This window comes from Girardinichthys multiradiatus, chromosome 9 (genome assembly GCF_021462225.1).
Source record: "Girardinichthys multiradiatus isolate DD_20200921_A chromosome 9, DD_fGirMul_XY1, whole genome shotgun sequence".
Taxonomy (NCBI): domain Eukaryota; kingdom Metazoa; phylum Chordata; class Actinopteri; order Cyprinodontiformes; family Goodeidae; genus Girardinichthys; species Girardinichthys multiradiatus.
Window position 1 is genome coordinate 11238278 of NC_061802.1, and position 25567 is coordinate 11263844.

General features: G+C 39.5%; 1 protein-coding gene across 5 annotated transcripts in view; it reads right to left on the reverse strand.

Moving 5' to 3' along the window:
- The window catches only part of ptprc (protein tyrosine phosphatase receptor type C), a 28535-nt gene continuing 2968 nt past the window's right edge, over positions 1-25567 (reverse strand). The window contains exons 2-31 of one of the 5 annotated variants that reach the window (XM_047375280.1): positions 24396-24410; positions 21671-21847; positions 21376-21516; positions 21180-21197; positions 20735-21007; positions 20425-20655; positions 20227-20340; positions 19861-19992; positions 19595-19735; positions 19080-19232; positions 17968-18170; positions 17804-17864; positions 17584-17692; positions 17294-17328; positions 12653-12762; positions 12430-12520; positions 11392-11468; positions 10869-10905; positions 10688-10785; positions 10321-10446; positions 10026-10183; positions 9589-9724; positions 6611-6760; positions 6302-6392; positions 3561-3697; positions 3297-3422; positions 3066-3188; positions 2785-2942; positions 1831-1966; positions 1-991 (exon numbers count right to left, since the gene is read on the reverse strand). In XM_047375280.1, coding sequence (XP_047231236.1) covers positions 662-991; positions 1831-1966; positions 2785-2942; positions 3066-3188; positions 3297-3422; positions 3561-3697; positions 6302-6392; positions 6611-6760; positions 9589-9724; positions 10026-10183; positions 10321-10446; positions 10688-10785; positions 10869-10905; positions 11392-11468; positions 12430-12520; positions 12653-12762; positions 17294-17328; positions 17584-17692; positions 17804-17864; positions 17968-18170; positions 19080-19232; positions 19595-19735; positions 19861-19992; positions 20227-20340; positions 20425-20655; positions 20735-21007; positions 21180-21197; positions 21376-21516; positions 21671-21847; positions 24396-24410 — 3887 coding nt within the window. In that variant the 3' untranslated portion in view covers positions 1-661. Of the gene's footprint in view, positions 992-1830; positions 1967-2784; positions 2943-3065; positions 3189-3296; positions 3423-3560; positions 3698-6301; positions 6393-6610; positions 6761-9588; positions 9725-10025; positions 10184-10320; positions 10447-10687; positions 10786-10868; positions 10906-11391; positions 11469-12429; positions 12521-12652; positions 12763-17293; positions 17329-17583; positions 17693-17803; positions 17865-17967; positions 18171-19079; positions 19233-19594; positions 19736-19860; positions 19993-20226; positions 20341-20424; positions 20656-20734; positions 21008-21179; positions 21198-21375; positions 21517-21670; positions 21848-22070; positions 22099-24395; positions 24411-25567 lie in introns of those variants that run through there. The other 4 variants (XM_047375281.1, XM_047375282.1, XM_047375283.1 and 1 more) reach the window with 4 other exon arrangements.

The following is a 25567-nucleotide window of genomic DNA, read 5'->3' on the forward strand; positions in this document are numbered from 1 at the left end:
GGATTTTAATAAAATATTGTTTATTTCTGCTGGCAGAGAGAATATTACACAATTTTTCCAGTACAGCACCGAACTGGAAATAACGTCACTTTGAGAAATATCGTTTTTGAATTTATGAATACTTAAGGCAGGTCTGCATAAATAAAACATTTTAATTTTATTTCAGGAAGGAAATAAAGCAGTACACAATGAATTTTAAATTTTAACAGCTAAATTATTATTACATATCAGATATACAATATGTAAATGTGGACTGCGGTGTGTGTGAACAGCAATTAGCGAAAAAAACAAAAATACAAACTAAATTCAACCCAGCACATACAGAGTACCAAACAAAATAACTAACCCACTGTGTATTTAATCTTCATCTATTGGCTGACTTTTACAATACAGTATGTTTGTGATCCATAGTTTGATGACAGCAGTTCTAGTAACTTTGTCAACAGGGAAAATAACCTTTTACTTAGAATCTTTATAACTTACAAAAATTAAAAACAGGTTTTGAAAGTAAACAGCACTATTCAATCTAATTATTTCTAATTTCCACTGAGACTCATACTGAGTTAAATCTTTACAATGTTTATACATTCATAATATAATTTTTATAAAAGCAATAAACTAAAGCATAAACAGCTCAGGATGAATAGATCCCTCCATCATCTCAGACCTCCACAGTGACTGTGGGACCATTGCTGGTTTCCTCCTGAGTGGACTCTGTGAGGGCGCTGGATTCTTTTGCAGGCCCCGCTTCCTTCTTTTCCGTTCCGCTTTCAGCCACCAGAGGAGTGCTCTCCGCCTGCCGGTCGCTGCTGGTAGTGCTGGGTGGCTCCTCAGCCTTCTCTTCAGCTGGTTTCTTTTTTGCTTCTGCTGCTGCTTGGGTTTCATTAACAATCTGAACGCTGTCGGAGGCTGAACTCTTTACTGGTTTCACTTCCCCGTTCTGGACTGGGAAGGCGCCCTCTAGAGCCTTGTAAAGGAACTGGTACTGCTCCTGTTAGTGATAGAAATTTATTTTAAAGGGACGCAGAAGACATTTTAATGCTGCTGAAGTTTTCATAAGAAGAATCATATCAGGAGTCACTATTGTGCCATTATGACAGTTAAACAGGTTTAAAGTTAATCCATTGCATCAACAAATAGTAAAAAAGTAATGTTGATTATCTTATTTTAACAAAACAGATGTGGAATGCTGTAAAACACAATCAAAATGGACAAACTATCCTTTTATTACATAATACAATTAAAATGTTCACTTTGTTTATCTTTAGGTGATGGTTCTATTAATGCAAAGGCTTACCAAGACATTTTTAGAAGCTGGGAATGTTCTGTTTTAACAATACATCCAAAGTCAATATATACCTTTGATCAGAAATCTTTAGCTTAGAGACAAGATTAATATTGGTAATGGTGGAAAATACTATCTCTGTTCGCTGCATTGAATTTTCCATAAGTTTTCTTAAAATAGATTATTTTCCATTAGTTAATTATCGCTATATTATTTGCAAAATCATATGTCAGAATTTCATGAATGTCATGAATTTGAAGAAACTAATGCTCAGTCAAACAAGTAATACTTCCACCCACAAACTACTTTAGCAAACATTCGAATTAACAAATAAAATTGTTGTTAGAGCGTCAGCGTTTATTATTATTATAATATTTATCTTTTTTTTAATTTAAAACTTTACTTTAATTATCATTATTGGTAGTATATATATATATATATATATATATATATACAAGCATCAGTTAATTAGCATTATTTCTATTATTGTTGTTTTTGTTGTTGTTGAAAACTTAGTGTGAAATGTGTGTGTTGCTTTTTATTACAGGGCTGGAGATCATCTTCTTCCTCTCTTTGCGTAGCGTTTTGACCACTTGGAAAACATCAACCAGCTTCTCAGTTTCTGCACTGTCCAGCAGGTTCCACAGTGCACAGAAGATTCCCGAACGGGTTGATCCGTCGCTGAGGTGATGAAGCACACAAACGAAAAGAAGTTCAAATAATGACACAATATAGCTGCAGTTCTTGCTATTTCATTATACTTCATTCAAGTTGGAGCTATCTTATAGTTATGTTTACTGACTTACAAGATGTTCCCTAACCCTGGGTGTAAACCTCTCTAGTATTTTGCGATTCATTGTGATTCACTCTGATTCACTTAAAATGATGCACAAATAAATGATAAACAAAACTGGCTCCCTCTCCACCATGTGCAGCATTAGCTTGAGGTAAGGCTTTTAGAACCAAACATGTAATTATTAAAATAACTGAAGACAGACTTGTGAAGTTTGTGTGGTGTATCCTCTGTTTTAATATTCACATTACATTTACCACAGTTACATTGCTGTAGTCCAGTTAAACCCTCAGAATAAAGTACAGAGGAAAAAAGTGAGACCTGCATATATAAAGTATCATACAAACAGTGCTGTTCTGAACTGAGGCAGAAATGAAAATGTCTAATCTAAATGCTGCCAGATGTTTGCCAAAATCTTCACTATATGAACTCAAATCTAACTAGGAGACAAATTTAGACTCAGGTGGTGATTGTGTTATTAATATGCAAGGTTTGAGTACTCTGCAGCCTTGTACTTTGTTTCACTTTTTATATATGTTTCACGATTTCAGACATGGAAATTTATAACTATCGTGAACTTTAAGGCTAAAATAGAAAAGTAAAAGCTGTATATATGATGATACATGAATGAATATTTAAATATGTGTGATTGTTAAAATTGATTTCAATTACTGAACAAAGGATAGTTTCCTGGAGTTTGTCTTACTTGCAGTGGACAACTATGGGCATCCTCTGGGATTTGCTGCCGACACAGTTGCGTTTTACTTCCTTGATCATATCTATGAGATCCTGAGGGTTCTCTGGCAGATCTGTGCCTTCCCATTTCAGGAACTGGAAATGTTTCACTTGCCGATTCTCTTTTCGCTGTTAACATAACAGTTGTTTTGTTTCGATTAGGCCAGCAATGTCAAACGTCCCGGAAAAATTACTGGGTAATGCTGATGAATATAAAAAAGTGACAATCAGAAGGGCAAGCTCTGGTGTTACCTTGACATATCGGACCCCCATGTTGCGGGTGATGAAAGCTGGAGTAATTTCTGTACTTGAAACGTCTACCTCAAAATCTCCAAATGTCTCCTTCTCTTTATTCCAGTAAATAGGTTCACCACCCTGTCAAGAAAAGGAGACCAAAGAAAACATGATAATTTATTTATTTAATTTATAAAAACTCTATGAACATGTGTAAGTATCAAATGATAAGGGATACATTGTGCTTACCTCTTTGTGTTCTGAAAGCATGACTATAGTAGATACCTTCTTCTGGGAAACCATCAACCAGAAGTCAGCGAAGGTGTCTGGTAGTGGATCCTGGGCTGCGATCAGGGAACGTGGTCCCCAGTAACCCTGCAAGATAACATGTTAACGGTTCAGTTCAAACAGTTGCAAGAATTATAATAATCAGACCTGCTTTAATCTAAGAAAACACTCATTTTGTGTGGAATATATGTATGAAAAGCCAATAAGCAGAACATAGTAGCATACATTAATGTGAGAGGCATTAATGTATTTAGTGGAGTCTTCATCTTCTTCATCTGATGATTCCTCCTGGTCATCGTCATCAGCCTCGCTGTCCTGACTCTGGTCTTCGTCTATCTTCAGTAACACTCGGTTGTAGTCATCTGACGATCAGAGGTTTAGAAAAATATTTGAAACAAATAAAAACAGAACATTTTGATGAACCACAACAGAGACAGATTTGCTGGTACTGTATGTCAGTACATTATATATAGATTAATTACTCAAAGAGTGAGTGGGAGCCAAATCATGCTGGAGAATTATTCAGTATCTTCATAAAGGTCATTAACGATGACATCTTCTAAAGTTTCCTGGTGCTCTGACTTTGGACTTTAAAAAACATAGTGGACCAACACCAGCAGACAACATGGCTCCTCAGATCATCCCTGACTGTAGAAACTTCACACTGGACCTCAAACAGCTTGGATTTTATGCCTCTCCACTATTTTTCCAGACTCTGAAACCTTAATGCTCCTTATCTCAGGTCGTCTCTTCTGGTGTTGTCTCTGTTTCAGAAGTGGAGCCCACGTTCTTGTCTGTGTTTGGCAGCTGATGAAGCTCTGACTCCAGCTGCAATCCACCTCTTGTGAATCTTCCCAGAACACCAGACTGGACTTTGATTCACAAGGCCCTCAAGGCTGCAATTATCCCAGTTGCTTGTCCATATTCTTTCTACCACACTTATTCCTTCCACTCAACGTTCCATTAATATGCTTGTATACAGCTCTCTGAAAAGTCGTCTTCTTTAGCAAGGACTTTGTGTGCCTTGCCATCCATGTAGAGGGCGTCAGTGACTGTCTGTTGGACCACTGTCAAGTCCGCTAATGTCTACCTGATTGTGTAGACATTATAATAACATTTCTGTGTTAAAAATATCTCTTTTTCAGTCTTGTGTCATAATAACATATTCAGAGAAACAACCTTTCGTGTTTTTCATTAGCTGTAAGCTGATCAGAATTAAAAGAAATGTACATTTTTAAAATACAGGTCCTTCTCAAAATATTAGCATATTGTGATAAAGTTCATTATTTTCCATAATGTAATGATGAAAATTTAACATTCATATATTTTAGATTCATTGCACACTAACTGAAATATTTCAGGTCTTTTATTGTCTTAATACGGATGATTTTGGCATACAGCTCATGAAAACCCAAAATTCCTATCTCACAAAATTAGCATATCATTAAAAGGGTCTCTAAACGAGCTATGAACCTAATCATCTGAATCAACGAGTTAACTCTAAACACCTGCAAAAGATTCCTGAGGCCTTTAAAACTCCCAGCCTGGTTCATCACTCAAAACCCCAATCATGGGTAAGACTGCCGACCTGACTGCTGTCCAGAAGGCCACTATTGACACCCTCAAGCAAGAAGGTAAGACACACAAATAAATTTCTGAACAAATAGGCTGTTCCCAGAGTGCTGTATCAAGGCACCTCAGTGGGAAGTCTGTGGGAAGGAAAAAGTGTGGCAGAAAACGCTGCACAACGAGAAGAGGTGACCGGACCCTGAGGAAGATTGTGGAGAAGGGCCGATTCCAGACCTTGGGGGACCTGCGGAAGCAGTGGACTGAGTCTGGAGTAGAAACATCCAGAGCCCCTGTGCACAGGCGTGTGCAGGAAATGGGCTACAGGTGCTGCATTCCCCAGGTCAAGCCACTTTTGAACCAGAAACAGCGGCAGAAGCGCCTGACCTGGGCTACAGAGAAGCAGCACTGGACTGTTGCTCAGTGGTCCAAAGTACTTTTTCGGATGAAAGCAAATTCTGCATGTCATTCGGAAATCAAGGTGCCAGAGTCTGGAGGAAGACTGGGGAGAAGGAAATGCCAAAATGCCAGAAGTCCAGTGTCAAGTACCCACAGTCAGTGATGGTCTGGGGTGCCGTGTCAGCTGCTGGTGTTGGTCCACTGTGTTTTATCAAGGGCAGGGTCAATGCAGCTAGCTATCAGGAGATTTTGGAGCACTTCATGCTTCCATCTGCTGAAAAGCTTTATGGAGATGAAGATTTCATTTTTCAGCACGACCTGGCACCTGCTCACAGTGCCAAAACCACTGGTAAATGGTTTACTGACCATGGTATCACTGTGCTCAATTGGCCTGCCAACTCTCCTGACCTGAACCCCATAGAGAATCTGTGGGATATTGTGAAGAGAACGTTGAGAGACTCAAGACCCAACACTCTGGATGAGCTAAAGGCCGCTATCGAAGCATCCTGGGCCTCCATAAGACCTCAGCAGTGCCACAGGCTGATTGCCTCCATGCCACGCCGCATTGAAGCAGTCATTCCTGCCAAAGGATTCCCGACCAAGTATTGAGTGCATAACTGTACATGATTATTTGAAGGTTGATGTTTTTTGTATTAAAAACACTTTTCTTTTATTGGTTGGATGAAATATGCTAATTTTGTGAGATAGGAATTTTGGGTTTTCATGAGCTGTATGCCAAAATCATCCGTATTAAGACAATAAAAGACCTGAAATATTTCAGTTAGTGTGCAATGAATCTAAAATGTATGAATGTTAAATTTTCATCATGACATTATGGAAAATAATGAACTTTATCACAATATGCTAATATTTTGAGAAGGACCTGTATATCAATGTGTTTGAAATCTGTTTAACATTGGCTTCCCTTTTTTTTATTTGAATTACGGAAACAAATACACTTTTCTGATGATATTCACATTTATTAGGATGCAGCTACTCACATGGGATGATAGATGAAGAGCGGTTCTTTTTCTTGTTCTCTTCTGTGATGCCTGTGTTAAAGGTCCTCCAGTTGTTAAAGGAGGGGAGTCGCTGAAATGCAACACAAAGATTTTAAATGTTTTTCAACGAAAATGATTTTTTAACTAAAATGTTTACCATCTACAGTTGGTCCCTAACACCGCATAAGAAAAAAATAAGACAAGTCCAAATGGCATGTTGAGGTTCAAGTGGACAAAAATTGTTAAATAAGATTATGGAAATATTTTTAGATAAATACATATTTTAGAAATAACCAGAAAAACACATACCTCAAACTCTTCTTCCATTAGGGTGGGTTCGCTGTCTGAGTTTTTCTGTTTGAGCGTGCTCAGTGTGCTGTGCAGCTCTGACAGAGTGACCTCTGTTTCTCCAAACTGGTTGTACTCTAGCAGGGCCTGGTGGATCAGGATGTACTGGGCCTGCATGATGGCACATGTACTCACATCAACCCACAAATAACAGACAACAAGCAAGGCATTGATTGATTCACCAGATTTTAATATTTTTTCCCTTTGCATTGCTGGTTTCACTTTTAAACACACCATCAAACCGTAAAATGGCTGACGCCCCCATGTCAGATCTATAATCGTCTCACTTTCTTACAAAATTTAAATATTAGGTCAGATAATGATGGAAGAGATGACATTTATAGTGCTTTGAAAAAGTTTTTACCTCTCTTGACCTTTTTCCAAGTAGTTTATTGAGATTTTATATGATAAACCAACACAAAGTAGTTCATAGGGCAAATTAAAGATAGTATGTACAACAAATGATTATTAAATGAAAACCATTTTATTTCATCTCTTTAACTTGAACATTTAGTTATGCATTTTAGTTTTTTCAGCTCAAATTAAACTAAAGTGAATATGTAATCTAAATAAATAGAAAATCTACATAAATGATAAATCTGCTTTTGTTATAACAAAAAATGGAGGTCTTTCAAATAATTTTCAAAAAAAACCATACATTTAAACCTAAAAATCAGCAACAGAAAACTTAACAAAAATAATATTCAGGCTCACTATATAATTTCTACTTTGTTTTCATCATTTAACAGAGTTTTAATGAGACACCCGAGCTTGCTTGTCCTTGATAAGCTTTGATAGATCGGCACAGTGGAAACAGCTGTTGTTTCAACTTCAGATTTAGGTCTGGACTTTGACTGGGCCATTCTAATGCATTAATATGCTTTGTTCTTAACCATTCCGGACTGTATGCTTAGAGTCATTGTCCTACTAGACGGCAAACCAACCACCAGTCTTACATTTTTTGCAGCCTTTTTATAGCCACTGCAAATACTGAGCGACTGTGGGAAAATTCAAGGATCTACTCCATTTTAAATAGTCGATACTCTTCTAATGCAGCCTAATTACCCAGTTAAACTAAGAAGAGCGGTTTTCGTCAACTCAACAGGTGAAAAATAGCAGCTCTCTGCAGTTGGTTTGTGGCTAAAACAAAATAACTCAGTGAGAGCCTGTGGTTGCACATTGTGGCTGCTCACAACTGAGGATAGAATACAAGGCTCTATCTAAACGTCTTCAACCTTAACATTACAAAGTTTAACAAATGTTACACCTGCACCGGCAAGCCTGTTGGTACGAGACATGAAAAAGAAACCAAGCATCACCACCAAAGACAGTGGACCATGAGAAATATCTCAAGGCAGACTCTGCATACTACTGGACTTCATGGCTGCAGACAAGGAGGAAGCTGCTTCTCAGGGTGTAGCTTGCAAAAGCCAATTTAGCCTTTTTAAAATCTTATTCAGGCAAGAGATAAAACCTCTGGTGTTGTGTTGTGGTCAGATGACACAAAGTTATGGACATAGAAATACTACATAAAGATTCCCAACAACAGCATCTGGCAGCCTGCAGTGAACCTTGTTATTGGGTACCATAGAATCTTTTCACATAATAATGACTTATCGCACACAGCTGAAGTGGTTTGAAAATAGTTCACCGACAAAGATATTAATGTTTGGAGCAGCGCACCCAGGGTCGCGACTCAAGTCGCATCTGTGGAGGTAGCTAAAGATTAGGGTGATGGCAATGGGGCCTTCTTATCTCAGAGACTTGGAGCTTATTACCAAAGATAGATGGTGAAAGATAACAGTGGAGACATGCAGAAGTTTGTCAGCAATTATGAGAAGCATTTGGTTGCTGCTATGACAAATAAAGGCCTTCGATTTCCTGAGAGGAGTATGAATGATTTTAGATCATTTGTTTGCTTTAATTTGTCTATTTGTATGTTAAATAAAAATAAAGAAACAATGGACAAGCCTTGTACATGTTATTACAATCTTTTGGTAGCTCTGTGTGTCATTTCCAATTAGAAAACAACTGCTTGTATAAATAAAAATAACGTTAAATGTTAATTTTCCAGGTTTATGAATAATTTTAGGCTTAAGTGTAGCTTCATCTATCTTCCTACCATTTTACCATTTAGATCACTAATTTAGCAAACTTTTGAAAGTAATTTTTGCATTGGATTTGTTTTTAGGGGTACACATATGAGCATGTCACAAATTTCTTTTGTCTTTTTTTTATTTGCAAAAAACATTTGCTACTACTTAAATCCCTCAAAAATACCCATTTAAAGGTGTCGTTGTATTGTGACAAAATGTTGAAAATTAGTGTTAATACTTTTTCAAGGTAGGGCTGCACAGTTGGTAGCACTGTTGCCTTGCGGCAAGAAGGTCCTGGATTCGACTCCCGCCTGGGGGTCTTTCTGCATGGAGTTTGCATGTTCTCCCCGTGCATGCGTGGGTTCTCACCGGGTACTCCGGCTTCCTCCCACAGTCCAAAGACATGCCTGTTAGGGTAAATTGTGTGTTGCCCTGCCCATCGCAGGGCAACACACAAACCTGCCGCCCATTAACTACTGGAGATAGGCACCAGCTTCCCCACAACCCACTATGGAAGAAGCGGCATTGAAAATGACTGATTTTTTCAAGGTCTCATCTAGTATGTAGATATTTTATATAAAATGTTATTCCTTGATAGAGTCCTGAATGTATAATTAATGTCATAGATTAGTTGCTTGTGTGTATAATATATTCCTCTTGGTTTCCAAATGCTTTTGAATGCTTTTTTCTCACGTTTAAATCTAATATTCTCCTTTTCTGCTTCAATCTGATTTCATTGCCGTCATAATTTATGTTGTGCTGTAATTATGCCCAACCCTTTGGTCAGTTCGGTTTTAAATGTGCTTTATGACAGGTTGATTGGACACTATTTACTGGTCCTACCTCCACTTGGACCATGAGGCATCTTTGTCTTCGGAGTTGGGCAACATATCCGTAAATGTCCACCCTGCTCTCTGCTTCCAGGCCCTCCATCATGGCATCGATGCCGATGTAGGTACCGGTCCTGCCGACCCCAGCACTACACAGAACAGAAGGTTATATTGTCTGTTTAATTTTGCCCCATTTAAATACTCCACTTTGTGTAAAGGTGTTCTGGAGAATTAAAAGTAAAGACAAGAGATGAGATGAGATCATTGGCCGCAGCCTTCTGCAGTATAAACAGTAACACTATTAAATGGCCTTTGGGAGTGACAAAATTAAGCAAACTAAGCAATAATTGAATCAGCTGGGAAAAGGAGGAAAAGACTGTATAAATGTTGGAAACATATTTAAACAATAAAAAAGTTTTAAATGGCAGTTTCTTTGGATGTTTTACATGCCTGCAGTGAACAACAATGGGGCCGCTGAAGAAGTTCTTGAAAGCATTGACGCGTCGCCTCAGTTTCAGGAGGAGGTGCGGCTCTCCTGGGACACCGTGGTCAGGCCAGCTCATGAACTGGATGTGAGTCACTTCCCTCTCAGAGTTCTTGTCTCTCTTCTGCAGGCCATCACACAAACATAGACTCAACACTCACAGATTACCAGCTGTATGAACAGCTCTACACATTTCTGCATGTGGCCTGCAGAGAATGTCTTAAGTATCATTCTTATATTAGCGTCTAAACACCGACTCACATTAGTCAGGCTCAGATGGCGTATGGTGTAATCTGGGCAATGGTCTTCTGATGTCAGCTTCACAATGAACTCCTCATAGATCTCAGTGTCTCGTTCAGGAGAAGGCCAGTACTGGGCACACTTGATCTGTAAAACGACAAGTTAGAGCATGTAGAGCAAGTTATGACACATTTAAACCAAAAACATTATAGCTGCTTTATACAAACAAAGTATAAACATCCTGCAAAAAACTAAAACTTGTCATAATCATTTATTATTTTTCTTAACATTAAAGATTTCAGGAACAATTTTAAGAATCTGTTCAGAATCCTTTTGCTTTAATTGCACAAACATTGGTTAAGAAAGGTATTAAGACTGAGGTTCTCACCCTGTTCCCTTCTTCACAGCGAGTCACCATGACAATAATAGAGGACTGCTGCTCCCAGATCATCCTCCAGAAGTCACTCACAGTTTCGTCCTTTGGTCCTACAACACCAGCAAATATACAAAATAAGACATGTTGTACTGTGTGGGCATTTGTGGCTTAAAAATGGAAAATGTGACTTTACCTTGAGCTGCAATGTATTTTTTGGGTTCCTTGTACCCCTGCAGGAAGAACATTGTAGTCATAAAACCAGGAAAACATCTTGTTGAATGATGTAAAAAGGTGGTCTTTCGATTTATCTTCCAAAATTTTAATGGTGTATTAGTTAAGCCCAAAATTATTCATAGAAATTTAGATTTAAAATTAAATCTGCTGGAGGTCTTTTATTGACAGTTTATTAAAAAATGTCATGTTAAAAATGATTTTTTCTCTTCTCAAAAGAAAAACATTTACTAGCACTACAGCATCTTTGGTGATAAACTCCAACACTTGGAGGCCAGAAGACCTCCTTACCATCACCCTAATCTTTAGTTCCTCCATGGGTTCAATCCGATTCAAGTCAGGACTTTGGCTCAGCCACTCCAAAACCCTAATTTCACTTTTATTTAGAAGAAATATGTTGGTAAAATTAAAAGATAACTTTAAATCTAAATCTGCCAGGTGTATGAACATATTTGGGCTTAACTGTGTTTGAGGTTTTAACCTACATCAATGAAACTGGCGTTAATATAGTCACATCCTGCCTCTCCGTTTCCTGTGGCCAGTGGGACCCGATTATAATCATCTAAATGAGAGCACAAAAAATAAAAACCAAATGCATCATGGAGTAGATTTTAGTTCAGAGCACCAACATATAACAAAAGGAGAGTATCTGATACGTCTGCATGCAATCTTTAAGGTGGAGTTTCAGGTTCAAGTTTAGCACAAAGATATATCAAAGTCCTGTTGGAATCTGTTGTGGACTCATGTAGCTTTTGATCTTCACAATATTCTGATTATTTTGAGCCAACTGAGTCAATTTTAAGGTACGGCACAGCATGCTTGTTTGGTACCTTAACTGTAAAGGCAAAAGCTCAGAGTTTAACTTTGATTGATAAAACAGGGAAGATTACGATTACAACAGCTTCTCCGCTCAAGAACTGTTTAAACAGACAATCCTCAGACAAGCAGTCTGTATTTTAACAGATCCCTCCCATGCTCTGCACTCTGAGTATGTCTTACTAAACTGAAGGATGAAAGTGCAGAGCTTTTCTCTGTAAGCAGGTACAAACATTCACTCTTTCCTTCCTTCCTGTATCAGTTAATCATTAATGAACACAGAGCATGAAATGAACCTGTCCTGCAGAAAGCAATGCTACCCACATAACTAATTCCAGTTTACCAGTTAACCAGTTTAGTTCTCTAATAGTGTACTCAGACGCTGGAGGAACATATGTTGTTTATGGTTGCATGGATTCCTTCAGTTTTGCTCTAATCATAAGAAGATGGGACTGTTTTATGTAACTTCACTTTAATTGTGGTTTTCAACTTGGAAACCTTGTTAGTGATGTGCTTTAAAATTGGTTCTATTTTAAATAGTGATTTAATTAATGTATTGATGTATTTATTATCTGATGTTATGGAAGAGTGCAACATGTGCAATGTAACCATATATTTTGGCAGCGTGTGAGAAGGATCACGTGTGAAGCAGCAGCACATCTTGCTTAGAACTTGCTCGCAGGCGTCGCCTTATTGCTCTCACTCACATGGCAGGATGTCCACGTAGCGGTTCTTGGGGGCGTTGCAGCCCTTCTTTGCTTCTTTCACTGTGTTTTTTGAGAAAATTCTGGGAATGCTCTGCAAACAAAAACAAGTTTTAAGAATAAACAAATACTCAAAGCTTCAACATTCACACTTCAGCTGACTTTTGGGTCCTTCGTTCATTAAATGAATAATAGATATTCTAGAAATAATTTATAAAAAAGATACCTGAAACTCGGCCAGGAAAAGCCTCCCTTCATCAGCGAGCTTCCTTTTGTAGGTTTCCAGCAGGACTTCTGCTGCAATCGGTTCAACGGGGATCAAACTCTCTTCATCAGCTACACCGAAAATATGAGACACATAAACACAGAAAATTTAGCAACTTCTAATCTGAGACTCATCATGTTTAGTTAGTAGCTGCTAAATAGCTTTAGTTCATTAGTGATTTAAATTATACAAACATTTATTAGTGTGTTTGCTTACAGTGCTATTTTTAACTGGATTAAAAATTCATTCATACATACAAACTAAGACAAACTATTTATACATTTATTTCATTAATGACTTTCTGCATGACACACAGGTCAAAGAAAAGAGTTTTAGTTAGGAACAATATTCTCACGCCTCAGCAAACATTATTATTAAAACTAATTATTAGTATGGACTGAAAGTCCTGTTTGACCATGTCCAAATCAGAATAATTATTTAAAATACATTTCTATCGTTGAAGTACTTCCTGACATACTACATGCTCTACTGAGAATTGAAATGAAGCATTAGTGGGTTAAAAAGTGGTAAAAGTCTGAAGGTTGGAGGGATATTATTAACCCTTACCCCTGGTGATACCCTGTTTGGGGTTGATACTGAAAGGGTAAATCAAAACCAATTTCTTGGGGTAAATGTAGATGACAGAATATGTCAAATATATTAATAAAAAATGTTAATTTACAACGAGGGTCATAGAAACCACATCAAATGTAAATATGTAAGTCAAATGACTCACGTTGTGGCTATGTATATTGTTTACATGTTGAAAGTAAATGGAGCTGATTTAAATTTACATTAATGTTACTTAAATTCTGCAGTAATGACCCAAAAGTACATCCTACAGGCTATGTTGTCTGGGGCCTAAATGCCCCTGGTAGGGTCTCCCATGGCAAACAGGTTCTAGGTGATGGGTCAGACAAAGAATGGTTCAAGAACCCCTCATGAAGAACACAATATCGAGGCACGTGACGTCGCCCGGTATGGCGGAGCCGGGGTCCCACCCTGGAGCCAGGCCTGGGGTCGGGACTCGTCGGAGAGCGCCTGGTGGCCGGGTTGCTCCTCGCGGGACCCGGCCGGGCCAAGCCCGAACGAGAGACGCGAGGCCATCCCCCAGTGGGCCCACCACCTGCAGGGGGAACCGTGAGGGACCGGTGCAAAGAGGATTGGGTGGCGGACGAAGGTGGAGACCTCAACGGCCCGATCCCCGGATGCTTAGGCTGGCTCTAGGGACGTGGAATGTCACCTCGCTGGGTGGGAAGGAGTCTGAGCTTGTGCGGGAGGTCGAGAGATATCGACTAGAAATAGTCGGGCTCGCCTCCACGCACAGCGTGGGCTCTGGAACCCATCTCCTTGAGAGGGGTTGGACTCTCTTCTACTCTGGAGTGGCCCACGGGGAGAGGCGGCGGGCTGGTGTGGGTTTGCTTGTTGCCCCCCAGCTCAGCCGTCTTGTGTTGGGGTTTACCCCAGTGGATGAGAGGGTTGTATCCCTGCGCCTTCGGGTTGGGGAGAGGTCTCTGACTATCATTTCAGCCTACGGGCCGAGTGGTAGTGCAGAGTACCCTGCCTTCTTGGCGTCCCTGTCGGGGGTGCTGGATAGTGCCCCTCCCGGGGACTCCATTATTCTGCTGGGGGACTTCAACGCCCATGTGGGGAACGACAGTGACACCTGGAGAGGCGTGATCGGGAGGAATGGCCTCCCCGATCTGAATCCGAGTGGTGTTTTGTTATTGGACTTCTGTGCTAGTCACGGATTGTCCATAACGAACACCATGTTCAAACATAAGGTTGTCCATCAGTGCACTTGGCACCAGGACACCCTAGGCAGGAGGTCGATGATCGACTTTGTTGTCGTATCATCAGACCTTCGGCCACATGTTTTGGACACTCGGGTGAAGAGAGGGGCTGAGCTGTCCACTGATCATCACCTGGTGGTGAGTTGGATCCGCTGGAGGAGGAGAAAGCCGGACAGACTCGGCAGGCCCAAGTGCATAGTGAGGGTCTGCTGGGAACGCCTGGCGGAGCCCTCGGCCAGGGATGTATTCAACTCCCACCTCCGGGAGAGCTTCGACCAGATCCCGGGGGATGTTGGAGACATAGAGTCCGAGTGGACCATGTTCTCTGCATCTATTGTTGATGCTGCTGCCCATAGCTGCGGCCGTAAGGTCTGCGGTGCCTGTCGTGGCGGCAATCCCAGAACCCGGTGGTGGACACCGGCAGTAAGGGATGCTGTTAAGCTGAAGAAGGAGTCCTATCGGCTGTGGTTGGCTTGTGGGACTCCTGAGGCGGCTGACGGGTACCGTGAGGCCAAGCGTGCTGCGGCCCGGGCTGTGGCAGAGGCAAAAACTCGGGCCTGGGAAGAGTTCGGTGAGGCCATGGAGAAGGATTACCGGTTGGCCTCGAAGCGATTCTGGCAAACCGTCCGGCGCCTCAGGAGGGGGAAGCAGTGCTTTGCCAACACTGTTTATAGTGGGGGCGGGAGACTGCTGACCTCGACTGAGGACATTATCGGGCGGTGGAAGGAGTACTTCGAGGATCTCCTCAATCCTGCCATCACGCATTCCGTGGTGGAAACAGAGGCTGGGGACTCGGGGTTGGACTCTTTCATCACCCAGGCTGAAGTCACCGAGGTGGTTAAAAAGCTCCGCGGTGGCAAGGCTTCGGGGGTGGATGAGATCCGCCCTGAGTACCTCAAGTCTCTGGATGTTGTAGGGCTGTCATGGTTGACACGCCTCTTCAACATTGCGTGGCGGTCGGGGACAGTGCCTCTGGACTGGCAGACTGGGGTGGTGGTCCCCCTTTATAAGAAAGGGGACCGGAGGGTGTGTTCCAACTACAGGGGTATCACACTCCTCAGCCTCCCTGGTAAGGCCTACGCCAGGGTATTGGAGAGGAGAGTCCGACCGATAGTTGAACCTCGGCTTCAGGAGGAACAGTGTGGTTTTCGTCCCAGCCGTGGAACACTGGACCAGCTCTATACCCTCTACAGGGTGCTCGAGGGTTCATGGGAGTTTGCCCAACCGGTTCACATGTGTTTTGTGGACCTGGAGAAGGCATTCGACTGTGTCCCTTGTGATGCCCTGTGGGGGGAGCTCCAGGAATATGGAATCGGGGGCCCTTTATTAGGGGCCATCCGGTCCCTGTACGAGCGGAGCAGGAGTTTGGTCCGCATTGCCGGCACTAAGTCGGACCTGTTCCCAGTGCATGTTGGACTCCGGCAGGGCTGCCCTTTGTCGCCGGTCCTGTTCATAACTTTTATGGACAAGATTTCTAGACGCAGCCAAGGGCCGGAGGGGGTCTGGTTTGGGGACCAGTGGATTTCGTCTCTTCTTTTTGCGGATGACGTGGTCCTGCTGGCCCCCTCTAGCCAAGACCTACAGCATGCGCAGTGGCGGTTCGCAGCAGAGTGTGAAGCGGCTGGGATGAGGATCAGCTCCTCCAAGTCCGAGGCCATTGTTCTCGACCGGAAAAGGGTGGCTTGTCCTCTTCAGGTTGGAGGGGAGTTCCTGCCTCAAGTGGAGGAGTTTAAGTATCTCTGGGTCTTGTTCACAAGTGAGGGAAGAATGGAGCGGGAGATCGACAGACGGATCGGTGCAGCTGCCACAGTAATGGGGGCGCTGTGCCGGTCCATTGTGGTGAAGAGAGAGCTGAGCCGAAAAGCAAAGCTCTCAATTTACCGGTCGGTCTACGTTCCTACCCTCACCTATGGCCATGAACTTTGGGTCATGACCGAAAGAACGAGATCACGGATACAAGCGGCTGAAATGAGCTTCCTCCGTAGGGTGGCCGGGCACTCCCTTAGAGATAGGGTGAGGAGCTCGGCCATCCAGGAGGAGCTCGGAGTAGAGCCGCTGCTCCTCCACATTGAGAGGAGCCAGTTGAGGTGGCTCGGGCATCTATACCGGATGCCTCCTGGACGCCTTCATCGGGAGGTGTTCCAGGCACGTTCCACCGGGAGGAGGCCCAGGGGACGGCCCAGGACACGCTGGAGGGACTATGTCTCTTGGCTGGCCTGGGAACGCCTTGGGCTCCCCCTGGAGGAGCTGGAGGAGGTGTCTGGAGAGAGGGACGTCTGGGCGTCTCTGCTGAGTCTGCTGCCCCCGCGACCCGGTCCTGGATAAGCGGAAGACGACGAACGAACGAACGAGTAATGACCCAAAAGTACCATAACAGTAACTCACGCTACGCTATGCAGATGCTCTGTCCACTCTGATAAAGATTCACTCACCTCTCAATGCTAAATGCTTAAAGTGGCTAACATGGCAGGGGAGGTGGACCTATTCTCTGATTAATTCAACTAATTTAACCACTTTTGGGGACTCATGGATTGTTCATAGAGCACTGAAATCTCATCCCCAGATGGTCAGGTGATCATTAAGTATGAAGAAAGACAAAAATATTACAGTGCCATTGTGGCGAGAAGTAACTTGCTAAGCAGCATGTGACAGCAGCTTTTACACATGACAGGCATATTAGATGCATGTGAACCTTTCTGCACTTACATATTACCTAAATACAATGGATGGATTAAACACAGTTTAAAATAAATAGTAAAAGAGAAATTAAAATACATCCTAATAAACACAACATATAAATAACCACTACCTTGGTTAATTAGCGATATGCGTTCGCCCAAATCTCTGCAAAGAAAAGAGTGAAGACATGTTTCATGTTTCAAAATGTCAATGATACTCAATTTTGGACAGAATAAAGAAAAATGAAGATGATTTAACATTATTTTTCAAAGAAAACAAAATGATCAGTAAATATAACATTAAGTGAAAAAGAGTAGTTTGCTGTATAAACATATAAAAGTGTGTTTTAAAATACAAAGCAGTCACAACTAAACAAAGAGCAGAGGCTGCCTGACTGCTGGGAAAAAGAAGCATCCTTACTGGGATTTTCTGCGTCTCAGAACAAAGATCTTGTAGAGGACCAAAAGAAGAGCCACAGAGGTGATGATGATGAGAACGACCAGAAATCCAATAAGAGCTTTGTCGTTATCTGAAAAATATGATTAAATAGTTGAAGCATTTAAGATAAAATGTGTAGATATGCATTTGGAGAGTGAAATTATATAGAATAAAATGTTAAATGAAATGAAATGCCACATACAATGAGTGACAGCTGAACGTGTCACAGGTGTGCTGTTAAAGCGTCCGTTGAAGATTACCACCTATAATTACAGAATGTTTCTGATTAGGAAACATATCATTCACTGGAAAAATGAGAGGGCAAAAACTGTGAATTCCTCATTAAACCAACAGGTTTACACAAACCTTCACTGTGTAGGATGTTAAGTAGTTCAGATCCTTCAATTCAAAATCACAGCTTGTCTTATTCTGCTGGCTGCCAGCAACATTAAGAAGTTGTACAAAGTAGTTTGTCTTTGGTCCATTTAAATGAAGAGGTTGTTCACATTTCACTTTGATCACGTTGTTCTCTGGAAGTGACACCTGAAGACCTGTTGGAGGTTCTGGTACTGTAAGAGGAAGAGAGAGGACACATATTAGGACACACAGACATGGAGAGTTAAAGCTTATGTTTCCTACAAACATCTGAGGAGCAAACCACACATAAAAAATGTTTTTTAAAGTTTATTACTTTTGTAATTTACCAACAATTAAGCAGAAACTCTGAGTAAAAATATTTAATCTATTTAAACCTTTTAATTACCCTGTAATGCAGACAGATATTTACTAATGTTTCTAATGTGAGATTTGCAATCTAATAAATAAATAATTATTAAGATTGTAATTGCAAGCTTATATTTTTGTTCCCCTTAAAAAAGTTAATTTCTAAACATTGATATTTTATTATTATTTATGCTAAACCTGGTGTGACTCTCTGGTATAAAACATCAAAAAGATTTCTGGGCCAAAACTAACTTTCTTCTCTCCACGGCGGTGAAGGATGACCCAAAACATGTGATGTTGGAACCAAAGTCTAATAATGCTGTAAATTTAGACAACCTCATAGGTAAATTAATTTATACATTAGTATCAGCATTTCTTTTATTTTTTTGTCCATTTTGGGTTTTAAAAACAATCCCAAAAACAATATAAGACTTTTTTACTTGTAGGAAAAACTGAAGAAAAGAATTATGACTTTAAAAAAAATAATAATAAACTGCACTGCAATGAAATTCAGGCTGATTGAAAATAATAACTAATTATAAGAGATTTACATTGTTTTCTTGAATATAAAAATACATAAATTGTTTAAGAATTGTTAATAGTTGTGTTTCTTTAAACTTATTAGGAGAAAACATGAATGTTCCTTCGGTCAAACTAAATGTAAAAACCATCAAACAAATTTAATTATTATTGAAGCAGTTGGTATTTGTAGACTGCATTAATTTCTCACCAGAGATATTTTCTTGGTAACTTACTTCCAGGCTGGGTCTTCTCTTTAAATGTTTCCCCTTTGAAATCACGTCGATCACCATAGATGGGACGGACTTCACAGATGTAATCCTCGTATGGTTTAAGGTTTTTTATTTCACACCTTCTTCCTTCAGAAACATTCATCATCCTTTCTTTAGCTGTAGCATAATTTGATGATTGATTTAACAACAGCAGGTTATTATAAAGAGATGTAAAATGACTGACTTTAAGGATAAAGGTTAAAACGTTAATGAAGAGTTTGGTCTTTATCTGAAGTTAAACATTAAATAAAGAGAACATTTCCTCCACATGTCACAGAGCTGCTTCAATAAAGTGACTTTTAGGAAAATTTCACAGCTTAGGGTTTTTCACTGATCTCGGACTTTAATTTATGCTCAGAAATAAAATTGATAGATATATTAGTTAGTGTTTATTTAACATAGTTATGCTAATTTAAATGTGTTAAATGTTCTTTGATGTAAATATATTAGAGAAGATCAAATCTAATTATTTTACTTACATTTCTTGTCTTGACAGCTGCAGCTATAAGAGAGGTTCGTCAGACTGTGGAGAACACCTTGACATTTATCACTGGTTGTTTTCCAGTTCAGCTCAATGGAAGTATTGGTTGAATTGGCCTTCAGGTTTCTTATTGTAAAATCTGTTGGAAGCAAATAAGAAGCAACAATTAATCCAGTTGCTGATCATGTTTTTCACTCCAAACTGTGTTCGTATGATAACTTTGTTCTTCTTCTTTTCACTGAGGTTCGGTAAATATCAACACACCACAGTTAATGTTGAACTGGACAGGTGGAGTGGTCTTATTTATGAAGACACCGTTGTTCTTGATGTGACCAGTACAGCTGTAGTCTGTGAACGGCTTCATGTCAGAAGGTTCAACAGAGTTATTGTCCTTTCCTGAAGAAACACAAAGATGAAATCATTTCTGCAGGACCTTTTGTTCTGAGATCAGCACTGATCAGCTGTTAGCTTTATTCCTAACATTTTGACACATTTAGAGAAAATAAATATTCTGAACTAATTTACAGATAGAACGTGTTAAACATTATGACACAATAACATATTTCTGATCACTTTAAATATATCTTTTAGTAAGAATCTGTGTTTCTGACAGCTGTAGTTTTTACTCACCTGAACATTTGTACTCAACACTGAGATTTTTACAGTTTGAAGGAAACTTTGTTTCTATCTTTGCAGGAAGTTCAGTGGGTGCAGTCTGATTTATGTCATTTGGATCAATGAAATCTGGAGATAAAAAATGACAAATGATTGTAACTAAAATCACATCCACAGAAGAGAGATTTCATTATTAATATGTTTTGTACATACCAACAGGAATATATTCAGAGGAGTTGAAGGAAATGTTGCAGTTTTTATCAGGGAACTTCAAAACAAAATCAGTGCAAATGTCCTCATAAGCAGGTTTGAAACGATACGATCCATTGATGAACTCTGCAGCTGAAACCTTGTTGTGTTTTGATACTAAAGAGCTGATGTTCCAACCACTTTGGTAGCACAAATATCCAGAAGGACAGGAGGCTTTTTTAATGTCTTGTTCACCTGAAATACAAATAATATTTGTTTCAGTCTTACTTCATTAAATAAAATAAGATATGAGAATATTTAATATTTTACTCACTCATTCCAGTTGTTGTTATTGTTGTTTTATTATCAGTTTTGTTACAGGTTATTTCTGTACCATTAGTGGGAATCAGAGTGACGATTAGCTCATATTCGGTGCACGGCTTCAGAGGTTTGATTTCATGAGTTGAGTTTTCATTGGAGAAAGAAACAGTGGATCTCCTTTTAAATCGACCTTCCTTCTCAGCAACCTCTATGGTGTAGTTATGAGGAGTAAAATATGTTATCTTCATCAGGAGACCAAACTGGACCGTTTCAACTCTGTAAGAACCTGCACAGCAACAGTTTAACATTTTAGGTTAAATAAAACCAAACTTCAGGAGTTTTTATCTCAAACTGTTAGCATGAAAGATAAAAGTAAAAGTAATTTGTAACTTCTTTGTTAATAAAAAAAAGGGCAAATTTAATAAACAAATGTTCATAACCTCAGATCTAATACTCACACTTTGGATCTGCTTCAGCTGTTGAAAAACAAGAGTGATAAATTAAAACAAATTCAAAACTAAATTACATTTTTAAACCATGTTATTTTTACAGTTACCTGGTCTGTGCTGCTTGGATCTCAGCAGACCTAAAGTCTGTCCCCTAAAGCCTAATCCTTTACAAACTCTTCCCAAATTAAAGATTTAAAGTTCCAACCTGTGGTGGCAGCCATTGTTGTGGTTGACTGAGTGCTTGGGGGTGAGGTGCCTGCCTGAAGAGATGATTGAATGGTGGCTGAAGAGAATGTAGTCTCATTTAAGGTGCTTGCAGGTGAGGTGCTTGCAGGTGAGGTAATGGCTGCAGGTTTGAGAGCATGCTGAGGTCACCATCAGGTTGAAATAATCCACGACCAAGTGTCTTACCTTGTATGGTTCTTATCTAACAAATAATTTTACCATTCAAAAAGAACCACAATTGTCATAAAACTGCAGACCAAAGCTGAATACGTTACCAGACACGTTGGATGAATGGTTTGACTGAACTGAAGAAGATAAGTTGGTGGATGAAGAGGTGAGTGTAGGTATGCTGGGAGCCTCTGGGATTTTAACAGCTTGTGCTGTTGAGGTGCTTGGAAGTTGGGTGGACACAGGTTGCGAAGAAACTGTGCCACTGAGTGGAGGTAAGGTGGCTAAAAATGTAAAAATCAACTCAACATCAAAACCAGAGCTTGTTAGTGAGACGAATCCTATTATGGCTGAAGAAACTGATCCTCTCCATCCTCTACTTTTTACAAAACAGTTGCTCAAAATCCAAATAAAGGTGATAAGGAATGTTATTTAATGGTTGAAGCATTTTAATCTAAATAGGTAACTACAATAAATTAGAAAAAACAAAGGAATTTAAATACTTACACAATGTCCACATTAATGTGATGCATTAATGTTAGTGTCAAACCTAAAGTCAATATCATGATACATATTCACTTAACAAGCAAGAACGTTCTTTAAACTATCACTGAACCAACCTAACATCTTGAGAACAACTCATAAAATGCAAGGCAGTCCAAAGTGTTTTACAGGACATCACAGGAAAGAAATTAATAAAGCATAAGCATAAAAGAAACAAACGTTTCAAACAGGACATTAATCAGAATCTTTGATCAAAAGCTGCAGTGAACAAAAATTATTTCAGTCCAACAGTTTCTGCACATCTCAGGTTTTGAGGGAGTTTGTTCCAGATCTGTCAGGATATGACATTTTTGGACTTTGCTTGTGGCTTTGTGTTAACTTTTGTTTAGTTGTTTCCATTTTGGGTTGGGCTTCATGTTTATTAGTTCCTTCTCCTCCCTCTATCATTTCCTAGTATGTATTGTATTCCTCTAACTCTTAGTTCCTTTTGTTGTTTCTTTCTTATTATTTTTTGTAGTATTATTATTATTGTTATAATTATTATTATTATTTATCCTTGGATTCTTATTTAGGAGCTCTGTGTTTATTTATGGTTAGGTACTTGTTCTTATTCCTGCTTTAGTTATTGTTTTCATTTGGTTTGTTTATTTTGTAACTTAGATTCTTCTTATGGGCTCTTGGTTTATTTCTTAGGTTATTGTTTTTATGTTCCCCTCTAGTTTCTCTGTTTACTTTAGTTCATAGTTATTCTAGTTCTTTATTTCCTCCTGTGATTTATTCTCTTGCTTAGTTTGTGTTTTCTGTTTACTGTTTATTAGTCCTTCACTCTTCCTCAGCCTTTGTATTTGTTTCACTTGTTCCTTCTACTTCCCTGCCTTCTTGTCGTACCTGTTCTCAGTTCCCTTCATTACCTGCCTTTGTCTTTCCCCAGTATATTAGTTGGTTTGGTGTCTCTGTTCGTGGCTGGTTCCTTGTATTTGTCACTCCTCGTTCCCTACCATGATTATGCTTTGTTTTGCTTTGCCTTGGAAACCTTATGCTTCGCCTTACCTTGGAGTACCTGCGGTGATTTTTGTGAGTTGTTGTATTTGGACTCTGGTTCGTTTCTGCACTGCTTTTTGCTACGTTTTGACTTCATAAATAAACCTTTGAATTATAAAGATGATCCTGCCGAGCTCTTGTCTGCACTTTGGTCCGATCCAAAACAACATCGTGACAAGATCTGAGGAACATAAATGCTGCCTCACCTTGTTCAGTTCTGGTTCTGGGGACACAGAGTGAGCAGGTCGACACAGACCTGAGGGGCCTACATTACATGGTACAAACAAGCAACTCAGATATGTATTTCACAGTAGCACCATTTAGTGCTTTATACACTAACAGCAGAGTTTTAAAACCTCTTTTATGATTAAACTGGAAGCAGGAGCAGTGATTTAAGAACTAAATGTTGTGATCACATTTTCATAGAGCAGGATCAATTGATACAACTTTACAGGGACTTTTTTGACTAACAATCCTATATTCAACATTATCAGTAGGAAACATATGGATCTGCGTTTCTCTTTAATGACTCACCTGTCCCTGTGAGGTTGAATGATATTGTTAACAATGACCTGCAGAACCACAACTGTAATATTATTTTTGAGACTTTTTCAGAATAAAGTTTTTATAAATAATCTCTAAAAACACCCGGCTGTAAAAACTGTAGCAAAACAGGCCGTGTAATGTTTTTCCATGTCTTGAAGTTTTAATCTTGGACTCCCACATTGTCAGACAGCAGCGTCCTGCAGCACATTTGCTTCAGCAGTTCTTCATAAAATGAAATTAACAGCAAACTTGAGCTATGAAGCTCAAACTAAAGGTGACAGTGTTTCCCCAGATTTTATGGAATGTTTTCCTTAATTGCTTTTAAATCAAGCAAAATAGTTGCACAGTGAATGTTAGATACATCAGCTGCAAAGCAAAAATGTAATGAAATGAGCACAGGAGTGAGTTGTTTCACAGCTTGTCACAACTGTTTGTAAATATAATATCTGGAGATGAAGTAAATTTTGTGTTATTTCAGGTGATTTACTGTAGTTTCCTCTTCTTGTTCATTCAACTGTTAACTGGGTTTTATGACGAAAACGTACTTTCAGCATTGTATATAAAGCATCTTCAGGGCGTGCTCATTTCAGTAAAATGTTAACCAGGTTTCTGAGTCTGGTGCTTGCATATGAAGAGGCTGTAGGAAGACTGAGCGGCTCAGCTCGAAGGTTTGGACAACATGAAGCAAAACTGGTGGCTCTCAGGAATAAAAAAATTGGTTAGGTATGAATCACTACTCACATTTATTAGAGTCACCTGAAAATATAAAAAGAAAAAAAACATTTTGTCATGAAATCATATTAAGCATCACATATAAAGTAATTTCCAAACAAATGACACCAAAGCTTTCGCTCTGTATGCCATTTTTTGGGAATCGTGTTCTTTTTGGTTAAAACAATGTGAAAACATTATCAGCCTAAAAGAGGAAGATGGCTGACTTATCAGGATGAGGCAGCTCTGTAAAACCTGGTTGCTTTGACAACATGACAGAACCACACTTGCTATTTCAGTAAGAAAACCACCACTTCCTGCCTTGCACTAAGATGTAGACACCCAGTACTTGCAACACTGTTGTCTAAATCCCCCCCCCCCCCCCCCCCCATGTATGAAAACTAGACAATACACAAACAATTTGAATGAAATTCAAATTTTAATCAAATGTATGATGAATGTTGTGTCTCTGCTTTTAGTTCTTGTTGAAGTTTGCCTATTCAATATTTTTTCAATGATAATTTAAACACAATTAAAAAGAATAAATAAGATTTTAGGTAATATTTTAATGTCTGTTATCAGCGTCCCAAATTTAATCTCCTCTCTTTAGTTTGTTCCTTCAGATCCTCCTGACAGCAGCGAGCGATGAACAAAGCTGTGATCGGGGACTGTCAGACAAAGAGAGTCAGGATGTGGTTTAGTGCATTGTTGTTTCACACTTTTGAGCAGAGCTGCGCGCTCTCTGCAGTGACATTTTACCACCTCGTTCAGGCTCATTGTGTCAGTTATTAGAGCATTAGTGAGAAATGATTCAGTTAGTGACGGATCAGCTTGGTGTGCACCTCTGCTGCAGATGTGAAAACTTTATCATTTTAAATAGAGAAAAATCGTTGAATATTTAGCAGAAACCAATTATGGAGCTAACTTCTTAGTTTGAGCTAATTACAAATCAAGGTATATGCAGCTTTTAATCAGTTCTCTAATTAGTTACTTAAAATAAGTGAGAAATGAATCAAAAAGGACTCACAGATGAATGGTTTATAATTCATTTCCAATATTCTGTATTGGATCGTTTAAAACTAGATAAATATAATTTATGGGAGAATATACCTGCAGGTTTAATAAGTGATACATTCTGTTTACTTTCCTGATTTAATTGATTAACTTGCAGGTAAACAGCACAGAAATCCTAACGAGATCTA